The 24,894-nt window shown below is 41.9% G+C and overlaps 1 protein-coding gene across 1 annotated transcript in view; it reads left to right on the top strand.

Moving 5' to 3' along the window:
- Positions 1–24,894, top strand: part of LOC127582498 (mucosa-associated lymphoid tissue lymphoma translocation protein 1-like) — a 48,883-nt gene that overhangs the window by 3,657 nt on the left and 20,332 nt on the right. Inside the window, exons 3-9 of the mRNA XM_052037804.1 lie at positions 8,976–9,106; positions 12,218–12,362; positions 14,437–14,603; positions 18,350–18,446; positions 19,901–19,948; positions 21,064–21,117; positions 23,758–23,961. Coding sequence (XP_051893764.1) covers positions 8,976–9,106; positions 12,218–12,362; positions 14,437–14,603; positions 18,350–18,446; positions 19,901–19,948; positions 21,064–21,117; positions 23,758–23,961 — 846 coding nt within the window. The remainder of the gene's footprint in view (positions 1–8,975; positions 9,107–12,217; positions 12,363–14,436; positions 14,604–18,349; positions 18,447–19,900; positions 19,949–21,063; positions 21,118–23,757; positions 23,962–24,894) is intronic.

Here is a 24,894-nt window from a genome sequence, read left to right as displayed (position 1 = left end):
TTATATGGCATAATCTTAAAAGGGGTTGCATCTATTTCTGAACTTGAGCAAGTCACGTCACCTTGATTCTCATCAGAAACATCACACGTTTACTCTTAAGACCAGAAGATATAAGAGCAGATTAGACCATTTGGCCCATTGAGTCTGCTCTGCATTCAATCATGGCTGATTTTTTTTCAACCACATTCTCCTGCCTTCTCCCCATAACCCTTAACCCCCTTACCAATCAAGAACCCATCAATCTCTGCCTTAAATACACCCAATGATTTGTCCTCCACAGCACTCAATGGCAACGAATTCCATAGATACACCACCATATGGCAGAAGAAATTCCTCCTCAGAAGGACATCGCTTTATTATGAGGCTGTGCCCTCGGATCCCAGACTGCAATGGAACTACTAATGGAAACATCCTCTCTACGTCCATTCTATCCAGGCCTTTCAGTATCCAATAGGTTTCAATGAGATCCCCCCTCATCCTTCTGAACTCTGTCGAGTACAGGCCCAGAGACATCAAACGCTTCTCATGTGTCAAGCCTTTCATTCCTGGGATTGTTCTTGTGAACCTCCTCTAGACCTTCTCCAGGGCCAGCACATCATTCCTTATATACGGGGCCCAAAATTGCTCACAATATTCCAAATGTGGTCTGACCAATGCCTTATGAAGACTCAGCAGTACATCCTTGCTTTTAAGTTCTAGTCCTCTTAAAATGAATGCTAACATTGCATTTGCCTTCCTTACTACTGACTCAACCTGCAAGTTAACCTTAAGGGAACCTTGAACTAGGACTCCCTTGTCCCTTTGCACCTCTGATTTCTGAATTCTCTCCCCTCTTGAATAACATTGAATACTCTTCTTGAATAATAATTGAACTTCAAAATTGCTTTGATCTCGCGGTCTCCTCTGCTACTTTCCTGGGTATGGTTCACAAGGGATGAGTGGCCAAGGTAGATTTTAATGCAGCTAGTTGAGCTGCTGCCTCACAGTTCCGGCAACCTGGACTCAATCCAGATATCTGGTACTGGAGTTTTTGAGTGGGCGCTAGATGATTAGTGCAGACTCAGTGGGCAAAAGGGCCTGTTTTTGTACTGAATGCATCTATCACTCCACAACTCTAATTTCTTTCCAATTTTCACAAGATAATTCCTAAATCTGTATACTTCCACTATTTTACTGATGTCCTGTCTCCTCATCTCCAATCTGCCAAGGGGTCTCAGTGCATGAATCCTATCATGCGGAACAAACCTCTTCTCCTAGCTGCTTGTGCCAAGGTACTTTGCCTTTCAACTACATTCTGAGCCTTTTATTCATTAATACTTCAGCAGGAATAAATCCTGACTTGAGTGTGGTGTCGTCCCTCAGCTCAGAACAGCTTCTTTCATGGCGATGTTCAATTGAACTTCCATAATCTGTTTCTCCAATGCCTCCTTTACTCTGCAAACCGATCTTTCTGCTTCCCCATTTGAAGCTGGGTGGTAATGAGAAGTGAAATGGTGTTTAATTCCATTTTTCTTCAAACTGAAACAATCTAATCTGCTGACCTTTATCAGGAAGTCTGTGCGGCAAAGATAGATCTTAATTCCCCTACTAGCGTCCTGTAGAGGAGCATGACTCCTTGTGCTTTCCTTCTAGCCACTTGAATGGCTGTCAATTGACACTAAACGCTTGTCCATTTCTTTCTCACATTGATCCTGAAGGAATGGTTTTGTAGAGCCCTTCCACATGTGGAGTGGTGCCTTAGGAGGTTATGTTCTGCCAGGGGAGCAATCCCTTCCATCCTACTTCCCCTCTTCTTATTCTCTGATACCCCAGGACCTTATTTCCTCTCACATGTGCCCATGATTCTTTTTGACATTAACCTTTCTATCAGCAGTCTGTGGGACGGAGGAGGAAACTTGAGCACCAGAGGTCAGGCGAGAATGTGCATACTCCTCACAGGCAGAACACGGGTCCCTGGAGCTGTGAGGCAGCAACACTAACTGCAACACCACCATGCTGCCCTCACGTGAAACTATCCTCTATTTGCGCTTGATTTTTTTAAAATTTTAGCTGCTACTATGGCTGATCTTTCTTTAATATCTGGTGAAATGGTCCACACAGGAGCAAAGTCTGATCAAAATTCCATATAGTACTGGGTCATTCATATCTGGAAATGACAGGAGCTTGGTCATGTTCTTGGGTTTTCTGGTTCTGTCAATGACTTTGACTTTCTCTTTACCTGACTGCAGCCTATTTTCATCTGTTCTGAAACCAAAATAAATTGTTTCCTTTTGCACCAAAGCACATTTGTTTTTTTTTAAGCTTCGCATGACATTAATGCAATCTTCTACATACTTCCTCAAGAACTTGAGGTTTGCTCCTTTCATGGCCATTACAATTGTGTCATCCTGTTGCATAGCCAGAGCAGATCCCTCACTACAGTGTATCCACTGTCTGGAGTATTTTAAGTAATTATGTATTAGTCATAAGCAATGCTATGAGAATGCAGTTCCCCTGGAAATTACAATCAAATATTCATCATCAACTTTACCCCATTCTGTAGCTTGGTATACCCATCTGGGTGCTATTAACATTACCAGCCATTCCCAGGTAACAAACGGATTCTGTTTTTACGAACGTCCTTAAGTCGACTTTGTCCTTAAAGACAGAAAATACACAAAGGTCACTTGATATGGTAACAGTATTGTAATGAATGACAACAAAAGTACGTAAGATTGATAAGAAAGAACAATTACTAAAATCGAGAGAGAGAGAGAGAAAGAAAGAGAGAGAGGTGGGGACAGAACTAATTCTGCCATTCTTAGGAACAAACATATGTATGTATGTCAAACTTTTGAAATTAGTAACATTACAGGAGCTTGTTCATTTTTAGGGGTGTCCATAAATTGACCATTCTTAACCCGGGGATGGCCTGTAAACTGACTATAAGATTAGAAGTGGTTCAGTTTAGTGAAGAGTTTTGTTCCTGCCAATTCAGCATATGAATCTTGAGATGTAGTTAGTGGGTAGTACTGATCAACTACTTTATTAAAGGCTCCTTATAATCTCCGCAGAGTTAGACAGCTTTAGGTCGCGCAACAATGGATGTCACCCGTCACTCTGTTCCACTTTCACTGACAATCCACATCTCTTAAGTTTTCTTATCTCTTCAACCTGAGTTTTCAGTGTGTAGGGTACTGGGCCAGACTTAACAAAGTTGGTTTGGCTTTCAATTTTATATATAATGAGCTTTGTGTCCTTCAATGCCCTTGAATCTTGGAAGATATCCTCATTGTGTTCCAGAATCTGTTATTCCAATTCATTCTCAACTTTTTCTTCTGTTGCTTCCTAACAGAGCTGATTTGTTGTTGTAATCAGCCACGATAATCAGTGGTCTAGTTTTTTGCTCATTATTGCATTATAGAAGACTACACATGTCATTTGTCACGACAGTATGTTCTTAATTTTAGAAAGTTGCTGGCTAGTAGCAGATTAATGTAACTTCCAGTTCTACCAGTCTCTTCCCGTGTTGGAGCAGTCTGCAGCTATTTGTGTCAATGTTTTGATTATTAATATAAACAAAAAAATGCTGGAAATACTCAGCAGGTCAGGCAGCGTATCAAGAAAGAGAAACAATATTATTGTTTCAGGTCTGAGGCCCTTCATCACTGTCACCAGCATCTTATATTTTTATTTCAGATTTACAGCATTTGGTTTTTTTTTGCTTTTTTTAGTTTTAATTGTTAATTTGAACTCTAATTTTGTAATCGGTGTTTCTTTTTATGACCACTAGGGGTTTATATACTGTGTAAAATGCACTCCTCTTGTTGGTTATTTGTCTCAGTGTTGTGTGAACCTCCCTTCTGAATTTCCTTTACTGTAGTTATTTTCCCTTGACTGGGACACCACTTGTCTGCACGCTTGAGGCTTGTCGTGTCCTACGTAGCTTTACAAACAGCAGCTCTGTGTATTGCTTCCTGCAGGTAAAGCATGTGGCAGCTCTAGATTGACACATGTGCTAAGAGATTGGCAAACATTGGCAAAAGAGATTCACTCTTCATTTCACTCATGCTCACTTGAACCAGACTCAATGTTAGGGTTCCCGGTATCGCTCCTTCCATTTGTCCGCATACCCCATTTACACCAATGTCCTATGCTGACCAGAATTCCTTCATTCTTTTGAAAGATATTTCCATGGATATAGCTGTTTTGTATGCTCATTTGACCAACAAATCTAGGCTGCTTGGTAACATGGACTGGATATGCTCACCCACTAGTCTACATGCTAACCTATTGGCAGCATGTGAAACAGAACTTGACTAAAGCTAAAACGTTGCTCACTATCTCTCCTGACCTTCAGTAGTGGGTTCCAAACTTAGAACCTTCCACACACTCCGATGGTACTGGGTCGAAATATTGTTGTAACTTCTTTATTACTATATTAATTGCTCTGCAAAGAACAAGCAAGTCTGCCAATGTTACACATGGATCTGGCCCTATTTCTATGAACATGATTGTTTTTTTGCATGCAGGTATGGCCACATTCTGGGTATCTTCACCCTCACTCTCTATTTCAATAATGCTTTGCACCAAAGAAAACATTTCCATCCTGTGGCTGGAAGAATTGGAGAGCTCCTTGACTGTTGAGATTTCCAGAACGACCTGGTCTGCTATTTTGTATTGCCTATCACTTTGACAAGTACTAGGCTTGACATTTTATCCAATAATTGCAATCCACTGTCTTTTTGTTTCTTTCCTCATGCTTGAGTCTGCATCTCAGGCTTGCCACAATTAGTCATGAGTTTCACAGGCCTGCCTGACCAACACAATCATGTAGTCACTCAACGTGTGCATTGACTTTGCCACTCTTGATAGTTGATCCTCTATTCTTGTCCTTGCTAAGGTAAATATATGTATGTTTATGACCTTTAACAAAGCATATTGCAGAATGTATCGAGAAATTATATGAGACATGAGGAGCTCAACGAAGGTGGATTATAAGGATTGTTAGGGTAGGCGGCAAGAAGTTTTTTTCTCGTGATGGAGGTGTCTAAAATAAGAGGGCATAGGTTTGAGGTGAGGGGTAGGAGGCTTAGAGGGAATCTGAGGAGGAATTTTCTTTCACGAAGAATGTCATTGAAATCTGGAATGCCGTGCCTGAGGAGGTGATGGAGGCAGATACTCTTACAACATTTAAGAAGCTTCCAGTTTAAGCACTTGAATTTCTAAGATAGAAGGCTAGGGACTTAATGTGGGTAAATGGGATTAGTGTAGGTGGGTGCAATAGTTGGCATGGACATGGTGAACTGAAGGGCCTGTTTCTGCACTGCGTGAATCTATGGCCCTATGTTGGATGTGGTTTTATTCCATCACTTTTCACAGACTATGTAATAACGTGTGCAACCTGCTCATGAATGAGATCATCTGATCAGCTGCCTCTGCCGCTTCCTCCTTTCCACTAGTCCATGAGCCAAACTTCTTCAAAGGTTCCACTCATCCTGACACTGAAATCCTCTCTTTCTGTAGTTTATCTCCTATTTCTCCTCATTGACCCTCCCCTTCCACAAGATCCACCTCCTCTTCCCTTGACCATAATCCCCAAAACCCTAGCTCATTCTGATTCCTCTTACTTCTCACCAAAATGCTGTCCATATTTGCAAACTTTAATTTCCGCAAGATCGCTGGCAGCACCTGCTTTACCTCATATGATTTCTCTTGACCCCTCCATTAGTATGAAGTTCTAAACTGTCTGCATAACATCCAGAAATGGATAAGCCAAAATTTCTTCCAGCTAGATATTGGGAAATCTATTTATTCATTATCTTTAGTCCCCTTCACATATACGTTCCTCTTTCTTGCAACTGTTTGTATTTGAATCAGATAGTTCACAAACTTGGTGTAATTTTCTGTCTCTGAAACATTACCTGATTCCACCTCTTATCTACGTCTTTCTTACCTCTAGGCAATGATTCCAATTCATTCCTGATTGGTGTATCCCACTTTCTCATAACACTTGAGTTCATTCTGAACTCAGCTGCCAATGTATAAAATAAGGTCATGCTTAGATAGAGTAAGTAGGAAGGACCATTTTCCCTTTGCAAAGGGGTGAAAAACTAAAGGCCACAGATTAATAGGAATTGGTAGAAGTATCAGAGGGGAGAGGAAGAAAAACCTTTTCGCCCAGAGGAACTCTGTTTATAAAACTGTAGAGGCAGAAACCCTCAACACACTTAAATAGCACTTGGATGTGTACCTGAAGAAGGTGTACATGATCTGTAGGGCTATGGACCATGTGCTGGAAAGTGGGATTAGGCTGGGTAACTCTTATTCAACCAGCGCAGACACGATGGACCAAATGATGTCCTGTATCGGAAATTTTCTACACTTCTACTCCATGATTCTGTGAATCACATGTCTGATGTAATCATCACTCTGGTTATTGCTGATTTATGTGGTTTCCGATTAAGCAATTTCCTGGTTTTAAAATTCTCTTCCTTGCTTCCAGAATCATCCTCCATCACCCCACCTCTCCCTATCCCACACTCGAGCTACTTGACTTATCCACAGTCTTCCAATTCTGGTCTCTTAAATATGTCTAGTTTTAATCACTCCACAACTAGTGACTGTCTCCTCAGCTGACAAAACCTAAGCTCTCCCTAAACCACCTTTCTACTCCTTTCTATTGTAAAACACTCTAAAATCTACCTCTTTGACCAAGCTTTCAATTATCTGCCTTAACATCTCCCGATATTGATTGGTGTCACTTCTTGTTTGGTAAGACTCTTGTGGCAAAACATGGGGCATTTGATTATTATAAATGCTATATAAATACAATATGTTGTTATTGAGCAATTTCATCCATTGAACAACTGTTTTGCTGACTTGTCTCATGTCTTCTACATAAAAGGCTTTACTATTGGAATCTGTATGTGTCCTGGTTATGGCGATATTTTCCTGGGACTCATGGACAGTCCTTTGTCCCAGTTCTATGCTTATCTCCATCTGTATGGTACATCACTTTCTGGTACAGTGAAAATCCATCAGTTCTACTTCCTGCTTCTGCCCCAAACTGGAAAATTTCACCAACTTTTCAACCAACTTCCACCCATCCCTCATCGTCATGTGATCTGTCTTCTTGCCATCCTTGATTTCTGGGGCCAAGATATTGACCCATATTGAGCATTGAGTATCCCACCATGACCTTACCAAACCTTTCCCCTGCCAGCCAGCTTCCATTAAGGATATTATTCTGTTTCCCCAGTAAATATTATTTTCATTCTGACCTGCAGACTCCTTGAGGTAGAGGACTGTTCACCACTGACTCCAGTGAAGATGCAAAGTGTGACTATGAGCTTTCAGTCACTCACCATTATTATTCATTGTCCCCACCCCCTCCCACTGTAGTCTTTCCATCCTCCAGCTTCTAAGTTGTACCAGTAAAGCTCAACAGAAGCACAAGTCATAGCACTTTGTTTTTGATTGACATGTCCCACCGGTGAGATCCCTGAGCCCTGGCAGTGCAGACCTCTATGGATTATCTCACCAGTCTAATGGTCTTTTTTGTGGGATATAGCTGTGCTCCAATTGGCTGCTGCATTGTCTGCATTACAAAAGGGATATAATTTTTAAAGAAAAGATATCATTGACAGCCAAATGTCCTGCAATGTCCAAGCTTAAGATATGGGAAGAAATGCACACCACACAACAGGCGAGCAGAAACTCTACTCAAGTCGCTGTTTCTCAGCACTCTTCCTCAGAGACACCCATACACAGATAGGTTTGCCCATGTGCCAGCATCTGACCTACAAAAACATTTTTACAAGTGTCAAAACACAAATGATCAATAGAATCAAAACAGTCGCAAGAACATTCCAGAAGCTCTCTGTAAAGTTTCCGTTGAAAATAAAAATTGAAGCTTTGCTCAAGGATGTCAACTGAACTGATTGCTTTCCAATCAAAATAAATCAGGACAGTACAGCCAGAATACAGTGTAAGATACATCATGAAGGACCCTCACCACCCGGGACATGCCCTCTTCACGTTAGTGCCATTGGGGAGGAGGTACAGGAGCCTGAAGACCCACACTCAATGATTCAGGAACAGCTTCTTCCCCTCCGCCATCAGATTTCTGAATGGTCCATGAACCTATGAACACTACCTTGTTATCGCTCTTTTGCACTATTTATTTTTATAACTTATAGTAATTTTTATGTCTTGCACTATACTGCTGCCGCAAAACAACAAATTTCATGACATATGTCAGTGATAATAAACCTGATTCTGATCAGTTCCAATGTAAGCCTTTAACCCAATTTGATTCTATCCTTGTGGAGTCCCCACTATATTATTCAGTGATTTCTTAAGTAACTCTGGAATGTTGGCCTTTGCCACCCTCCCTGATAACAGACTCCTGCTGCTGACCGGTATCTGGGACATCTGTCCTAGCCTTATCTTTCACCCCCAAGGACACAGCAGTGTGGTTATGTGATTGCAGTAATAAACAGGCTTGAAATGATAATCTGGACAGTACATTCAAATTCCACGAACAAAATCTAGAAATTAAAACTTGGTATCTGAAGGAGTGTCCTTGAAGCTGATAAACTGGTTCACCTTTTGAAAAAGATACGACTCCAGGCCACACAGCATGGTTGGCTCTTAACTGTCCTCCAAAGTGATCAGGAACCAATATCAACATCACTAGTGCAGTTTTAGAAGGCAGTCACTGCTACCTTTTCTAGACTAGGAGGTTTGGGCAACAAATTCAGACTCATGACATGCCCCGATCATCAAAATGAAAAGAAATGACTGTAAAGTAAATTATAATGTAACGTTTGGAATAACTTGCTTAGGAGGGATAGAATTGGATGAGAGTGAATAAGACATGAGAGTGAATGGAAAGAAGGAGCTTAAAGGGGATGTTGCTGAAAGAGTAAGTTCTATTTCTTGCTGTATCCATCATGCGTTGTTACAGTTACTGATGTCTGCCTTTCCCACAGCCTTGGACACTATACAAATCATTGTGCAGCCCAAGTCACAGGATGTTACTGTTGGAGACAGGGTGTCTCTCTGCTGTCAAGCCATAGGGCCCCCAGGTCTCAGCTACCAGTGGTTTCGAGGAAAGAACGAGGTGAGAATGGTGACTTCAGCTATCTTCTTCTACGGAAGGTACAGAAAAATAAGAAAATGGGGAATGGAAGCAATGCGATTGCTCTCCTGGGAGCCAGCTAGCAGCCAATGGGCCAAATGATATGTCCACTGTGCCATCAAGATCGATGAAGTTCACAGTGCAATTTGGGGAGCAGCTCTTCAACCATTACAAGGTGTCAGTTAAGGAGGACACTCGCAATGACGTTCCCTGTGGCAGACAGAAGGAAAACCTCTCTCTGGTTACTGTAGTTTGATTTGTCTCCTTTCTTGAAGATGGTGCCTCCCTGGCCTGTCTTCCCCTTCCCAGATTTGGGAGATGTGATTGTGAATTTGTGACTGAAGGTCTTCTCTGCCGACTGTTAGAACTTCACCAGGGATGTGCTTGTCCTTCTTCAGTTGGCAAATGGTCTTTTCAACTTCCTGTCAGTCTGGGATGGTGGCCAGGCTGGATCAGATAGAGTCAAAGGGATTCATGTCAAAAATAGAGTCATGGGTGAGGAGCTCTTCAAACTGGCCATCACATTAGACATTCATATGATAGCTATATCAAATTTGTATTCTATATCATCTAGAATATATGAAAGATATCTGAAAGCTTTAAAATATTGGGACAGATGAGGTAAATGTCTCTTATAGTATGGCAGGTGAGGAAAAGCCAATTGTAATTAGAAATATCCCTTCATAGAGGATGTGCAGTAATATAGCAGTACTAAATGAGGTAGCTGGATAGGTGAGATAGCTTTTCTTCTTGGGCAGTCCGTTGGAGTTGAATATGACTTGCTTACACTCAAAATTTGTGGGCTATGAGGTGACTGGTATGAGGCAATGTGGGAATCACAGGCTGCTCTGCAGATGGGGCAGGAGGTGGCTGATGGGGTGGGCATGTGGGTAGGTTGTGAGGTGGTACACTCCTTCCATTGCTTCTGTATGCTCCCTATGTAAGGCTGTGAGGTTCTAATACCATCCTGAATGCTTCATCTCCACTTTGAATGATCACGATGTAACTATCATGATAGTGGAACAGATGAAGTGTCTCCCATTAAACTGATTTGGAAAGTACTGTATATCCCATCACATGATATGAACATACATGAATTAGGAGTAGAGTAAGCTCCTTGGCCCTTGAGCCTGCTCTGCCATTCAATGAGATCATAGCTGACACAAGTGTAACCAGAACTTTACACTCCCACCTCACTTCAACAGCCTTCTCACCTCTTGCTTGTCAAAAATCTGTCTTAAAAATATTCAAGGCTTGGGTTTCCACCAGCCTTTGAAGAATAGATTTCCAAAGATTCATGACCTCCAAGAGAAAATTTTTGTCTTATCTCCCTCTTAAATGGGTGACCACTAATTCTAAACAGTTAAATCTAGTTGTAGAATCTCCCACAAGAGGGACTATATGTCTAGACCCTTCAAGATCTTGTGTTTCAATCAAGTCTCCCCTCAACTCTTCTAAACTCCAGAAAGTGTAAGCCCAGCCTATCCAACCTTTCCTGCTCACTCCAGGTATCAGACTAGTAAGCCTTCTCCAAACTGCTTCCAATGCATTTACATCATTCCTTAAATCAGGAGACAAATAATGTACACAGTGCTCCAGACATGGTGTCACCAATACCCTATATAACTGAAACATAACCTCATTACTTTTACATTCAATTCCTCTTGTGATGAATGATAGTATTCTATTGCCTTTCCTAATTACTTGAGATACCTGTGCACTAGTTTTTTTGTGAATCATCCAGATCCCTCTGTGTGTCAGATCCATGCAAACTCGCACCGTTTGGATTACATGCTACTTGTTTAGTTTTCCTGCCAAAATGGACATTTTACCACATCTGCAAGATCTTTGCTCACTCACATAACCTATTTATATTTGTCTGTAGCCTCCTTTGCTCCACTACATCCTTACTATCTTACCTATCATTGTGTCATCAACAAATTTAGCAATGATACTTTCAGTTCCTTCATCCAAGTGATTTATATAAATTGTAAAAGTTTGAAACCCCAGCTCCAATCCCAGTGGAACACAATTCATTACATCTACCCAGTCAGACAAAGACAGGTGAGGTTTCTCCTACAATAGCTGGACAGATAAGGTAACTCCCATTGTATTGGGGCAGCTGAGGGATTCCCATTATAGTGGCTCATGTGAGGGACCTCCCATTGTAATATGGCAGATAAGATACCTCCCATTATAGTGGGACGAGAGAGTAACCTCCCATCATATTGCAGCAGATAAGCTACTTCCCATTAGAGAGGGACACATGAAGTATCTTTCATTACAGTGGGACAGGTGAGGTAGCTCCCAATATAGTAGGGCAGATGAGGTATCTTCCAAAGTAGTGAGACAGATAAGGCACCTCCCTTTGTAGTGGGATATATAAGGTACTTTAAATTATACTGGGATGTGAGATATCTCTTTTGATAGTGAGACAGGAGAGATATCTGCAAATGTACTGAGATAGGGGAGGCATCTCTTAATCTAGTGAAACAGATGGGATATTGACATTACTGGACTTACAAAGAATCAGCTGCAGACAGCAAGTGTTACTGAGAGACAATGGGGTAGGTTGCCCAGGCTTACGACAGCAGTAATGAAAAATATAATATCTTGCAGTATCCAGGGAGGTGCTTCCACTGTGCTGTCACCCTAGAGTATAGTCATGGAGTGCAGATTGCTAAGTTTACAACAGGAGAACTCAATCCAATGGAAAATCTACGAAGGCACATTTTTACAGATCCATAATGTAATCATCTTCAGGAGGTTTTGGATATTTATGCTGATAAGTTCAGTTGAGGTCTGAAATACCTGTACAGTCTGAAATACCTGTACTCTTGTGGCACACTGTTACCTGCCACCAAGGTTACAGTGAACTTCCAACAACCTGTCCATTGCTTCTGGGCCAGAATGCACACAGGATGGGGTTGAGTGGTAAAAATTGCGAGGAAGAATTAAAATGTTGGTATTTGCATACAGTGACATTTTCTCATGCCTTTTGTCTTACTTGTACTCATCTGCCGTATTTGCGGTTTGTTAAGGGTGAATGCCATTCCATATGACTTAACTATGAAATTTGTTTCATTTTACTAGGTCAGGGGTGGAAATTCTTCAGAGCTTCTTTTTAATTGTGTGGACCGTGGTGATGGTGACTGGTATGTCTGCAGAGTTCACTGTGGAAACCAATATTCATTTTCTGAATGGGTACGGCTGCGTGTTTATAGCAGCCCAACAACAGGCAAGTCAAAGCATCCTTGTGAAATCATACATTAGAGGTCTGCTTGGTATAAAGTTGTAACCAACCATGGCTAATACAAACCTGTGCCAAGCCCCAGCATTTATAATTCTTTCCAGACCAAACCTGATCCAACCATTGCGGGCAAATGGGATTAGTATAGATGGGCAGAAAGGTCATCTCACTAGGAATGGGATCTGAGTGGTTCTATGTAATGGTAACAAATTGGATGCAATTGCTTTGATCCTTTGTTTTCCCATCCCATTTCCTGAAGGCACTGACTATCTCTATAGTACAGGATCTCCATCCAAAACTGAACCAGAAGCAAGGAATGGTTTCGGTGGTGATCATCACTGACCACCAAAGAGCCATCTTGTTTAAATCTGAGCCACGAGCAAGTTGTATAGAGAATTTCTGAAAGTTTTAAAAAAGGGGCACTGTCACTTTAAGAAGTTGTGAAGTGCAAATTCTTTGCAGCATCTGTGCCAGTGGCTCAATATTCTTAGCTCTGCTAGTTCCTTCCTCTTTTTCACACCCTGTATATTGATGTGATTATTTTCTATTAGTAACGTTAGCCACTGGTTTAACTTTGAGCCAGCTAAATTCTGCATTCTCACTATGGTTGTTTGATGTGGTCATGAACAAGCCTTCAGGTGTCTGCTTGTCAGCTATTCGGACCTAACCAAGGCTCTCCCTCTAAATCTTTTTATGTTTCAAAATTAGTGTATGTTTCAATTAGTGTATGATTAGAGAGCTGTGAGTAGATCACAGTTATTCACTGGTTTGTCAAGGCAATGCTCCCAGTTATTCTCGATCATCATACTAATGGGAGGCCCTGTGATCACACAGTCTGATTTCACCCACACTTCTGTGAAGAGGTACAAGATGTAAAATTTCTGAATTGGCTGCTCTCATCCTGGGGGCTGTTGGGTGCTATATTTGACTTCAGCAGCTGGAACTAAGAGATCAACATAGATCTGTGATGAAAATCAAAGCAATTGCGGATATTAGAAATTTGAAAACAGAAAACGTTGGAAACACTCAACAGGTCCTGCAGCATCTGTGGAAAGAGAAACCGAGCTAACATTTAAGGTTCAAGACCCTTCGTCAGAACTGCATCTGTGATCAGAATCAGAATCAGGTTTATTTTCACTGACTTATGTTGTGAAATTTGTTGTTTTGCGACAGCAGTACAGTGCAAGACATAAAAATTACTATAAGTTACAAAATAAATAAATAGTGCAAAAGAGGAATAACGAGGTAGTTCATGGGTTCACGGACTGTTCAGAAATCTGATGACAGAGGAGAAGAAGCTGTTCTTAAAACGTTGAGTGTGAGTCATGCAAAATCACTGTCCAGTGTTCTAGTACAATGAGATGGACTCTTGACCTCACAATCTACCTTGTTATGGCCTTGCACCTTATTATCTGCCTACACTGCCCTTTCCCTGTAACTGTAACACTTTATTCTGCATTCTGTTATTGTTTTCCCTTGTACTATCTCAGTGCACTGATGTGATGAAATGATTTGTATGGATAGCATGCAAAAGAAAGTTTTTCACTGTACCCCAGTACATGTGACAATAACAAACCGATTTACCCGTAAATGTACCCAGAAGATATGTTTGAGTTTTGGAGGAGGTTAGGATTGGATTTTGAAACTTCCTGTTAACATGCAGATTAATGTTTATTTAGTGAAGCACATCAGAGGGTGGAGGAAATGCCAGAGTCCACAATTAGCCAAATGATACCCAGGGACACTCTCCAACAAACCTCACTACAGAGAGCCTGGCTGATCTTTCACCACTTTCAGCAAGACTGAGACCAATTGTAGCTTATGTAGCACTACTGCACCCACCCACTCCCTATCCCCCTCCATCTGCAAGAAAACTCTGCTGACCATATTAAAACCAGGACCTGCTGCCACGTCTGACTGAGTCGCAAAAAGTGCTGTGACTTTTACCACCGTGATTAGCATGCTTATTGTGCTGCAGTGTTGTCTGATTTATCTGAGACTAAACAAATTTGATCTTGTTATCTCCCTTTATGTTGATATATTTATTTTGCTCTTCCTGCAGTAAGTAAATTTTGCAAGGTCAATATCTTGGTGCATCCCATCTCCCTGAGCCTGAAGGAGGGTGATACCATGGTGCTTTCATGTTCTGCAGTGGGCAATCCTCCACCACAGTACCAGTGGTTCCGAAATGACCAGCTGTTGCCTGAGGCGAATAAACCAGACCTGGAGGTTTGTGACCATTCCCAGCTCAAGAGACCAGCTTAACCTTGAACATTCAGACTCAAATAGAGGTTCCTTCTTTCTCAAGGGTTATAAGCATGAGTGATAACTGATGCTGTCAAACTACAATGATGTGTGAATGGTGTAAATTAGGACACAGGCAGCAGAGCTTTGGATGAATTCAAGTTTACAGAGGTAGAAAATGGGAAGTTAACAGGAATGCATTGGAAAAGTGAAGCTAAATCCAAAGTCATTGATGGGAATTTCAGCACCACTTGGCAGATCAGTGGAGTGGGTGAATTTAAGGAGCTGGAAATAGGCAATTCTTGTGATGACATTGATAGGAAACTCATCTCACAATCAGATTAGAGAGTCAGATACAACACGAAACAGGCCCATCATTGATATTCATCCTATCCTAACATAGTTCATTCAACACCCCCATTCACATCAACTCCCCCCATATTCTACCACTCACCTACAGACCAAGGGCAATTTGCAGTGGCCAATTAACCCACCAACCTGCACATTTTTGAGATGTGGAAGGAAACTGGAGAAAGCCCACACGGTCACGGGGAGAATTTACAAACTCCACTAGGCAGCACCAGAGGTCAGGATTGAACCTGGGTCACTGGAGCTCTGAGCTCTGAGCTCTGCCGGCTGCACCACTCTGACACCCTGAAGCATTAAGGTCATGTGCAGACTGATTCTGCCTGGTACAGTTGCCAATGGGAGGGATTGAGCCAGTAGCAGTCGAGTGGCATTTGGCTTCAGTTTTCCTAGTATTTGGGCAGGTGATATTGCTTCTCATTCAGTACTCGATGCCAGAGGAACAGCATGACATTTCAAAGACAGGATGGGTTGAGAGAGGTGAATAGAGCTGAGTATCACTTGACCTCAGAAGATGTTACTGAGGGGTCAGGGAGAGATCCTTGTGACCATCTGAGGTAGTGGCAGGGAGCAGGAGGCCATTGCAGGTGATTCTTTGGGTAGATTGGATGGGAGGCAGGCATTCCATACAACTGCAGGATGGGGAGGATGATGATCAGTATAGGCTGAGGCAGGATGATTTACTGTTGCAAGAGTCACATAGGATCTCACTTGTGATTATGATAAAAACTGTTTTGATACCATGGTGGGTGAAGGAAACTGATTGGAAGAATACAGAGGTTACTAGAGAGATGGGCTTGGAGTTTGGAGCATACAACATATCCAGGGACCTTGGAGAGGAAAAAGACGTTGTTGTTAAGGAACGAAAGGTCAAGGTCTACTTTTTATTAGGTGGTATAAACTATCAAAAAAAAACAATTTTAAAGAAGGAGAAAATTGTCCTTGGCTGCATACATTAAGTGTGCATTATAGCAGCAAAGTCAATGAAACTGACAATGTGGGTAAGCCACTATATCAGGTTTTAGCACATCTGATGAGTAATGAAGTTCTACACCAAGGAGCCAACATCTGGAATGGCTGGTGAATTTAGCAAGCAAATGTTTTTTAAAGGAGGAGTTAAGGAAGAGTTACCTATTTGTTTTAAGTAATGAGGCAAATCTTACAGCTAGATCGAGCCATATCTGCCAACCAAATAAATGGGCTTTACTCCACCGGAGACTGAAGTACAACTTTGCATTACACCAAGTCAAAGTCCTTGGATCCAGGCTCTCAGCAGGAGACTGGACCCAGGGCTATGCTGGAAGGAACAACGTGGTCCAGCTCTAGTAGATGGTAGGTTCATGTTAAGGCTTCCCCTCTACCACACTCGGCCATTTGACAAGCACAACAAGCTCAGTGAACTTAAATTTAATTTGATTTTTCCCTTCACCTCTCAGTTCCTCTCCAAAATTGCTGGACGATACTGAATGACAATACACAGGCTGCACCAGTGTCTTCTCTTAAAAGGGAGAAGTTTCATTTCCTCAGGATATCTAAAATCACAAGGCACCTAATGAAAATGTATGAACCAAATTGTATGTGGTAAGATCCCATAAACCAAGTAGAGAGGGTGGTGAAAAAGGCATTTAGCGTGCTGGCCTTCATCAGTCAGGGCATTGAGTATAGGAGTTGGGATATTATGTTGCAGCTGTATAAGTCGTTGGTGAGGCCACACTTGGAGTACTGTGTACAGTTTTGGTTGCCCTATTATAGAAAAGAAGTGGTTAAACTGGAAATAGTGCAAAGGATATTTATGAGGACATTGCCAGGACCAGAAGGCCTGAGTTATAGGGAGAGGTTGACCAGGCTAGGTCTTTATTCCTTGGAATGTAGGAGAATGAGGGACAACCTTATAGAAATGCTTAAAATCATGAGGGGCATAGATAAGGTAGATGATAACAGTCTTTCCCCCAGAACAGGGGAGTCCAAAACTAGGGGGCATAGGTTTACAACGAGAAGGGAAAGATTTAAAAGGGACCTGAAGGACAACTTCTTCACCCAAAGGGGTGGTGAGTATATGGAATGAGCTGCCAGATGAAGTGGTTGAGGCAGGTACAATAGTAAGCATTTAAGAAGCACTTGGATAGGTACATGGAGGGACAGGACTTCGAGGGATATGGGCCGAACACGGGAAATTGGGACTAGCTGAGTGGGCACTGTGATCGGCATGGACTCATTGGGCCAAAGGGCCTATATCTGTGCTATGTTGCTCTATGAGTCTATGCTCTATGACTCTAAGTAATCAGATAAATATTGAGCGATAAATATTGGCTAGCAGTACACCCCAGCTCTTCCTGGAATCTTTTACACTGATCTGAGAGGACACAGGTGGCTTCCATTTATTATTATTATTCATTCAAGGGATGTGCACTTTGCAGGCTAAGCCAGCATTTAATTCCCCATTCCCAATTACCCTTGTGTAGGCAGTGGTAAGCTGCCTTATTGAACCACTGCAGTCCTTGCAGTGTGGGTATACCCACAATGCTACCAGGGAGGGAGTTCCAGGATCTTGACTCAGTGACTGTGAAAGAACAGCGATATATTTCTAAGTCGATGATGTGTGGCTTGGAGGGCAACCTCCAGGCGGATTTGTTCCCATGCTTTTCCTGCCCTTGTCCTTCTAGCTAGTAGAGGTCGTGGATTTGGAAGGTGCTGTCTAAGGAGTTTAACTGTCTCCGCTGACACCTGCCACTTCCATCAGTCCAACACACACCTACTATAGGGCCAGAATATCAGTCGAGACTACCTATTCAATTATCTGGATCTAGGATTCAGTGACAAGGTTTCCCTTTCCAAGTAAACAATCATTTTTCTTAGTGTCAACAGGATGTAGAATTATAGAGGACATGGATGACAAGCCCATTTCTCACTTAACCCAATGTCCATATGCACATAATTCTGTCTGGGTTCCCTGACTAGAAATTTTGTCTGATCCTGTCTGTTTTCTTCTTCCTAAACCATGGCTACCCCTTCCTCTCTTCCACCTCCCTCCCTAGGTCTGAGCAACTAATGAGGACAAAGGTCCTCATTAGCTCCTCAAATGAGGAGCTTTAGTGACATGGAGCCTCCAAACCAGTTTGCTGCTGAGTGACCAGGGCAGGTTGTAAGTTACCAATGGAAATCTCAGTGTCTTGTGGCTCAGCATCATGATACTAACTTCTTGTCAGACGCTAGTGAGCAAATGTAAAGTGATTTGAGGGAAATTCATTGATTTAAGTCCATGGGTGCATCCAATTTACTGTCCAAATAAGAATGCCCAAATGTCGTCCTCAATATTCAAACAAATAAAGATTTCTTTATTTCTCTCATATCAATTTTGATTTCAGGTTAATGGAGTCACAACTGCTGATCGTGGGAAATATTGCTGTCATGTGTTCAATCTTTATCATGAGGTCCGGAGCAAGGTAGCTGCAGTAGAGATTGGTATGTTCAGTGCAATTCGGTGTGAACCATTTTCTTAGTTTATTTCCTTCATCTCCTAAAGATATTGACTCTCCTTGAGATACAGGTGTACAACCATTATCCTCTGCCTGGAACATCTCCAATGACGGGCAGCTATATAATTTGTCACCCTGTGAAGGCCTAGCTTAAACTCATTAGGCCATCACAAACATGGCAAAGGTTTCCGCATGGCAATTTGCAACAAGAATCTTGGATGCCTTTCCCTATCCTTGGTCAAGGGCCTTTGAGGCTATTTGCTGCATTTCTATTTCTGACTTAGATAACTGTATGGTTGTTTGTGCTGCAGGACTAGCAACCCAGAACTTGTAAATTCACATGCCACTAGCACACAAGAATACAAGAGAGTAGGAACAGGAATAGGCCACTCAGCCCCTCAAACCTGCCCTGCCGTTCAATATGATCATGGCTGACCAGCCTAAATCTCAACTCCTCTTCTGTGCCAGTTCCCCTTAGCCCTCAATTCCCCAATCACCAGGGAAAGTTGTGAAACTGAATTTAATCTAATTATGGCAACTTCTTGGCTAGCATCAACAACCATGATAGTTGTACAAATAAAATTTCCCTGTTAATGACCATTTGGAGAAGGGAGCCTTGCTCACGATCCTATCTGAATACTGCATACTTGACTCTCAATGCCCTCTAGTGCATGTTAGCAAATTACTCACATTATAAATAATTGCTCCAAAGTTCAATAATAGGCACCAAACTCACAGTACCCAATAAAATGAGCCTAAGAGCAGCACTTGGGAAAATACATTAATTCTTCACTCTGGTCCACATCCTGAGATCAAATTTTAAAAACTCAGCACTCTCTGGGAATTGAGCCTCAGACCTTGGGTTCTATTTGACTCTGTTCAACATTTGTAGTGCTGCATTTACAGAGGGAATATGGAATCAATAGCTATGATGCAAAAGGTAGAGGACTAGAAATTACATCACTAACTTTTAAGGGTGTTAAACAGTGTTATGGTTTATTCTAATACTGTTGTGAAGATGGCAAGAACAAAAAACAAACTGCTGGGGGAACTTGAGACCTGAAAGGTCAACCACCCCTCTGCCTCCACAGATGCTGCCTGACCCACTGAGTTCCTCCAGTACTTATTTATCTTTTCCTCCAGATTACAGTAGGTATAGTCTTTTGTGTCTCTGGAGATCAAGAACGTGAGGTATACACACAGCATTGTTGATGTTCCCTGGGTAATGCTGACGTCGCTAGTTTCAGCATTGCATTCTCTGTTGATGTGTTGCAGGATTTTGCAGCTGCTGGAATTTAGCCTAATAGTTGCAGCTGCTGTATTTGGCTCTTAAAGGGACTAAGCACAATATTTATTTGTGGACTTTATTTATTGAACGAAGTTACACTGTTGTCATGAATACAGCTGTCACTTATTCATACCCTTCCTGTATCCTTTCAGGGCCTAACACTTCCTTCAATAATTCATTTATTGTGGACACTGATGCAGGTAATATTTTCAGGATGACATGTCCAAAATGCTGCTGCTGCTGCTGTTCAGTTTCACTTTAAATCACACTCACTACAGCTGCTGATCTCACTTACCTAAAATGTCTCACAGAGCCTGAAAGTTACTTTTTTTTAACCTTCATGTTTAAAATCCCTCATAGCCTCCCACTTCTACTATCCTATTCCTCTCCAAATACTCAACTCTTTAAAAAGTTCTGCATTCCTCCAACTCTTGGCCTTGTTCATCTTCACCTGTCCAGATCTAGAGCTCTGGAACTCCCTCCCCAACCTCCATCCGTTCCTCTCCTGCTTGAAACACAATTCTTTTCCAAAACTTTTAGCTCGTAATATGTTGGCTTTTGATACATTTTCTTTGATTATCTTTATGTTATATGTGGGACTATTTTGGGTTTGTATTCATTAGGGTTTATCTTGGCGTGTACTTATTGGGTTTGATTTTTCTCTTAAAGAGTTTATGATCTTGGTATTGAATTTGTTTACTAGGTTTAATCAGGTGTTAGAATTTGTGTTAACTATCCAGGGGAACATCTTGACAATGGGTTTATATGTACAAAGATGAGCATATTGATGCTTTTGTTGTGTGTTTCTGTGTCACTAACCCAAGCGGAACATGGGGCAGTTTGTAATTCAGCTCTATACTAGCTATTAGATTTTGAACAAGAATTTGTCTTAATTTAGGATCATCAGCATGGCCTAGTTAAAATATAACTGGTAGTGCAGTCATAAAGTGACAGCCTGAGCTTTGTTAGTAGGAGATTGAGATCCCGATGAGTGATGCTCTGGATCCCAATGTGTCAAAGTTAGAACTCCAGTTAGTGACATCAGTGAATATCCATCAGAGCCCCAGTGAGATGACAGTCAGGAGCTGAATGGGTTATAGTTGGAGCACCAGTGAGCAGCAATTCGGGCCCTAGTAATTAACGGTCAGAGCTCCTATGAGTGATTGTCTGGACCCTGCTGAGTGATGGCCAGGACTTTATTCCAGTGAATTTGCCAACCTGTTGGACAACAGTTAGGGAGTGGGATAGTTATAGTCAGCTTTGTTTTCTCTCTGCAGTGAGTACTCAGTTGATTTTATGTTGTATTTTCTCACAGTTTCCAGCCCAGGGCTACAACTGAAGGTTGTCCATCACCCTACACGTTTCTACGGTAATTCTGTATGGTTTTCAAATCAGCTTTGTTTTTTTTTCTTCATGAAAGTGCTGACTCTTGCCGAGGTGCAGATTCCCCATGCAGGGGTTGGTGAATCTTCTGTGAACCTAGATTGAGTGTTAGCAGATATTTGATCTTGTTGGTCTCGTGCCCAATTGCCAGTGGGTGACTAGGCAGTCCCTGCAGAATAACCACAAAGGCCAGTGGCTATATATAGGAACACAAAAAAATAAAAAATAAGAGCAGGAGTAGACCAATCAGCCCCTCAAGTCTGCTTTGTCATTCACTGGGACCCGTGGCTGATCTAATCCTGGTTTCGCACCACTGTCCCATTATTTCCGAATATTGTTGACTCCCCTGTAGTTTCTGTCATTCTGTCTTGAATATATTCAATGACTCCACCTCCACACTTCTCTGGGATAGAGAATTCTAAAGGTTCATGCCCCTGGGAGAGAAGAAATTCCTCTTCACCACCATCTTAAATGGGAGGACCCATATTCTGAAATTATGCCCCTAATTCTAAATAACCTGATTAGAAGAAACATTCTCCTGACATCCTCCCTGGCAAGCACCTTCTGAACTTTTGTTTCAAAAAGATCACAACGCATTATTCTAAATTCTGATAAGTACTAGCCTAGCTGGTTGCACCTTTCTTCTTATGTCAACCCCTTCCTTCCAGGAATTAATTTTGTGAACCTTCTCTGCAATTCCTCTAGTGCAAGCACATGCTTCCCTCGATATGGAGACCAAAGTTGTTTGCAGTAGTCCAAGCACAGTCTCACCTGCACCCCTGCAAAGTTGCATCAAAAATTCTCTACTTTTATAATCAATACCCCTTGAAATAAAGCAACCAATCTATTTGCTTTCTTAATTAGAGAAACAAAGGACTGCAGATGCTGGAATCTAGATGAAAAACACGATGATGCTAGAGAAACTCAGCAGGCCAGGCAGCATCCATGGAGAAAAGCAGGCGGTCAATGTTTCGGGTCAGGACTCTTCTTCAGGTCTGAAGATAGCAAAAGGGGAAGCATAGGAAAGGCATTTCCCTCTTATATATTGGGCTTCCCCTTTTCCTATCTTCAGTCATGAAGAAGGGTCCTGACCCGAAACATTGACTGCCTGCTTTTCTCCACGGATTCTGCCTGGCCTGTTGAGTTCCTCCAGCATCATTGTGTTTTTCATGCTTTCTTAATTACATGCTGAATCTGCATGCTAATCTTTTGTGTTTCATATACTAGGACCTCCAAGTCCTATTGCTCCATATTTTGTAGTCTCACTCCATTTAACTAATAATTTTCTTTAACATTCTTCCTTCTAAAATGGATATCTTCATATTTTCCCACATGATACTCTATCTGCCAACATCTTGCCTACTCACTTAACCTAACTACAACCCCTTGCAGGCACTTTGCTTCCTTCTCACAACTAGCTAAGCCACCTACCTTTGTATTATCAGCAAATTCAGACCCCTCATCCAAATGATTAATATAGATTGTTAGTAGTTGTGGCCCCAGCATTGATTTCTGTGGTATGCCTCTAAGTTACTGATTGCCAATCTAAGAATGACTCATCTCCACTCTCTATTTTCTGTTTGTTAGCCAATCCCCTATCCATGTCAATATATTACCCCAAACCCTTATTTTGTGCAGTAACCCTTTAAGCACCACTTTATTGAATGCCTTTTGGAAATACAAACACTACATATAATGGTTCCCCTTTATCCACTTTGTCTGTTACATCCTCAAGGAATTACAGTAAATTTGTCAAAAATAACTTCCCTTTCATAAAACCATGTTGACTCTGATTTACTAAATCTGAGAAAACCGCGCCTTGCTTATTCCTTGGGTGTTGCAATGGATTGTCAGGCCAGATCTAAGTGTCTGGAATGGAATGATAAGCTCTGGTAGCATCAGGCAGCTGAATCTACGCATGTTTAAATGAAACAATCCTGCTCGGTATGGCCTGGAGAGACTTGTGCGGACTGGGTGACCTAATGGTTTGGACATGTCGTTACAGACTTGGTTCAAATTCAGCCCACTTTTGTAGGGAAATGTAACCACATGTGGGACCGGACCTCGGGTTCAAAACTGCCCCCAGTTTTCCAACTGAGAAATGGAGAAATTACCTGAGTCATTTCCTGAGCTTGAGACTGAATAGCAGGAACATCAGTTTGGCAGATGCTGTGCCTGACCTGGAAAAGCTGACTCAGCTCAGCCTGAGGGTTTCAGACACGGTGAAGTTGCCAGACTAATAATCCAGAGGCTTGGACTAAAACTGTTGATACCTGAGTTCAAATTGACAGCTGTTGAATTTAAAAATTCTCAAATGATAAAAAAAATACTCATTGTTAGTAATTCCAACCGCAAAACTACCCAATTGTTGAAAAATGCTATCTAACTCACTAATGCTCACTAAAGGGGAGAACTGGTCTGAGTATGTTTCCAGATCCACAAGCATAGTTGTCTCCTAAACACACTTTGAAATGGCCCAGCAAGCCCCCAGGCTCGAGGGTAGTTAAGGATGGGGACTAAATGCTGGTGATGTCCAGAATTGAAAAATGAGTACTGTATATAAAAATAACCATAGATGTAACTTGCAGTGTTAGTTCCAAATGTTCACTCACTCTGTTTCTTTCAGCGACAGACAAGGTTGCCCTGCTAATAGGAAACATGAATTATTTACACCACAAGCAGCTGAAGGCTCCTATGGTGGACGTACATGAGCTTACAAATCTCCTCCGACAGCTTGACTTCAAGGTCGTGTCCTTGCTTGACCTCACCAGACTCGAGATGCACAGAGCCGTCAATGAATTCCTGCTGCTTCTTGACAAGGGAGTGTATGGTACCAACATTTTAACTTCTCCAACCCAAATATGAACGGGTGAACTCCCCTCACTTTCTTGTTTCTTCCCTCCTCTCTGTCAGCTTTCTGTCAGCCCTTCATTGCTTGTGAATGCCAGAATATTTGGCTATCACAGCTAGAACTAAACCCTTTCCAACCTGGTCTTGACATTCTCACATTGGATTTTCTTGAGAAGGGTCCAGGAGCAGGAAAACAAGCCTCAGTTTCAGCTCTACAAGCTTCCAAGGGAAAAAAAACCTCATCTCCATCTTAATGGATGGGCCTCGTTCTAGATTCTCCCATAAGAGGAATCATCCTCTTCACATCCACTCTATCAAGGCCCCTCAGGATTTTACATATTTCACTTAAATCACCTCTCATGCTTTGAAAGACCCGCAGACACAAGCCTACCCTGTCCAACATTTCCTCATGAGATACCCTGCTGATTTCAGGTATCAGTCTCAGTAAATCTTTTCTGAAGTGCTGCCAGTGGATTTACATCCTTATTTGAATAAGGAGACCAATACAGTACTCAGTACTCCAGATATGGTGTCACCAGTGCCCTATATAACTGAAGCATAAGTGGCAAAGTAGTTACTGCTGGTGATTCACAGCTCCAGTGACCTGTGTTTGATCCTGACATCATGTACTGTAGGTATGGAGTTTGCATGTTGGCCCTGTGGCCAGGTGGGCTTCCCCAGGTGCTCTTGTTTCTTTCCACTTCCCAAAGCTGTGCTGGTAGGTTAATTGGCTACTGTAAATTACTCCTTAGTACAGGAAAATGGCAAAAGAATCAAAGGGGAGTTGATAGATACATGAGAGGAAATAAGTTGCAGGGTGACAGTGACTGCTTTGCTGGAATTAACATGAACTCAATAGGGTAAATGACTTCTTTCTGTGTCATAATGAGTAAGCTAAGTCATCATCTTCAAT

The sequence above is a fragment of the Pristis pectinata genome, chromosome 24 (assembly GCF_009764475.1).
Source record: "Pristis pectinata isolate sPriPec2 chromosome 24, sPriPec2.1.pri, whole genome shotgun sequence".
NCBI lineage: Eukaryota > Metazoa > Chordata > Chondrichthyes > Rhinopristiformes > Pristidae > Pristis > Pristis pectinata.
Note: the sequence above shows the minus strand (reverse complement) of the source record. Positions and strands in the feature narration are given on the sequence as shown.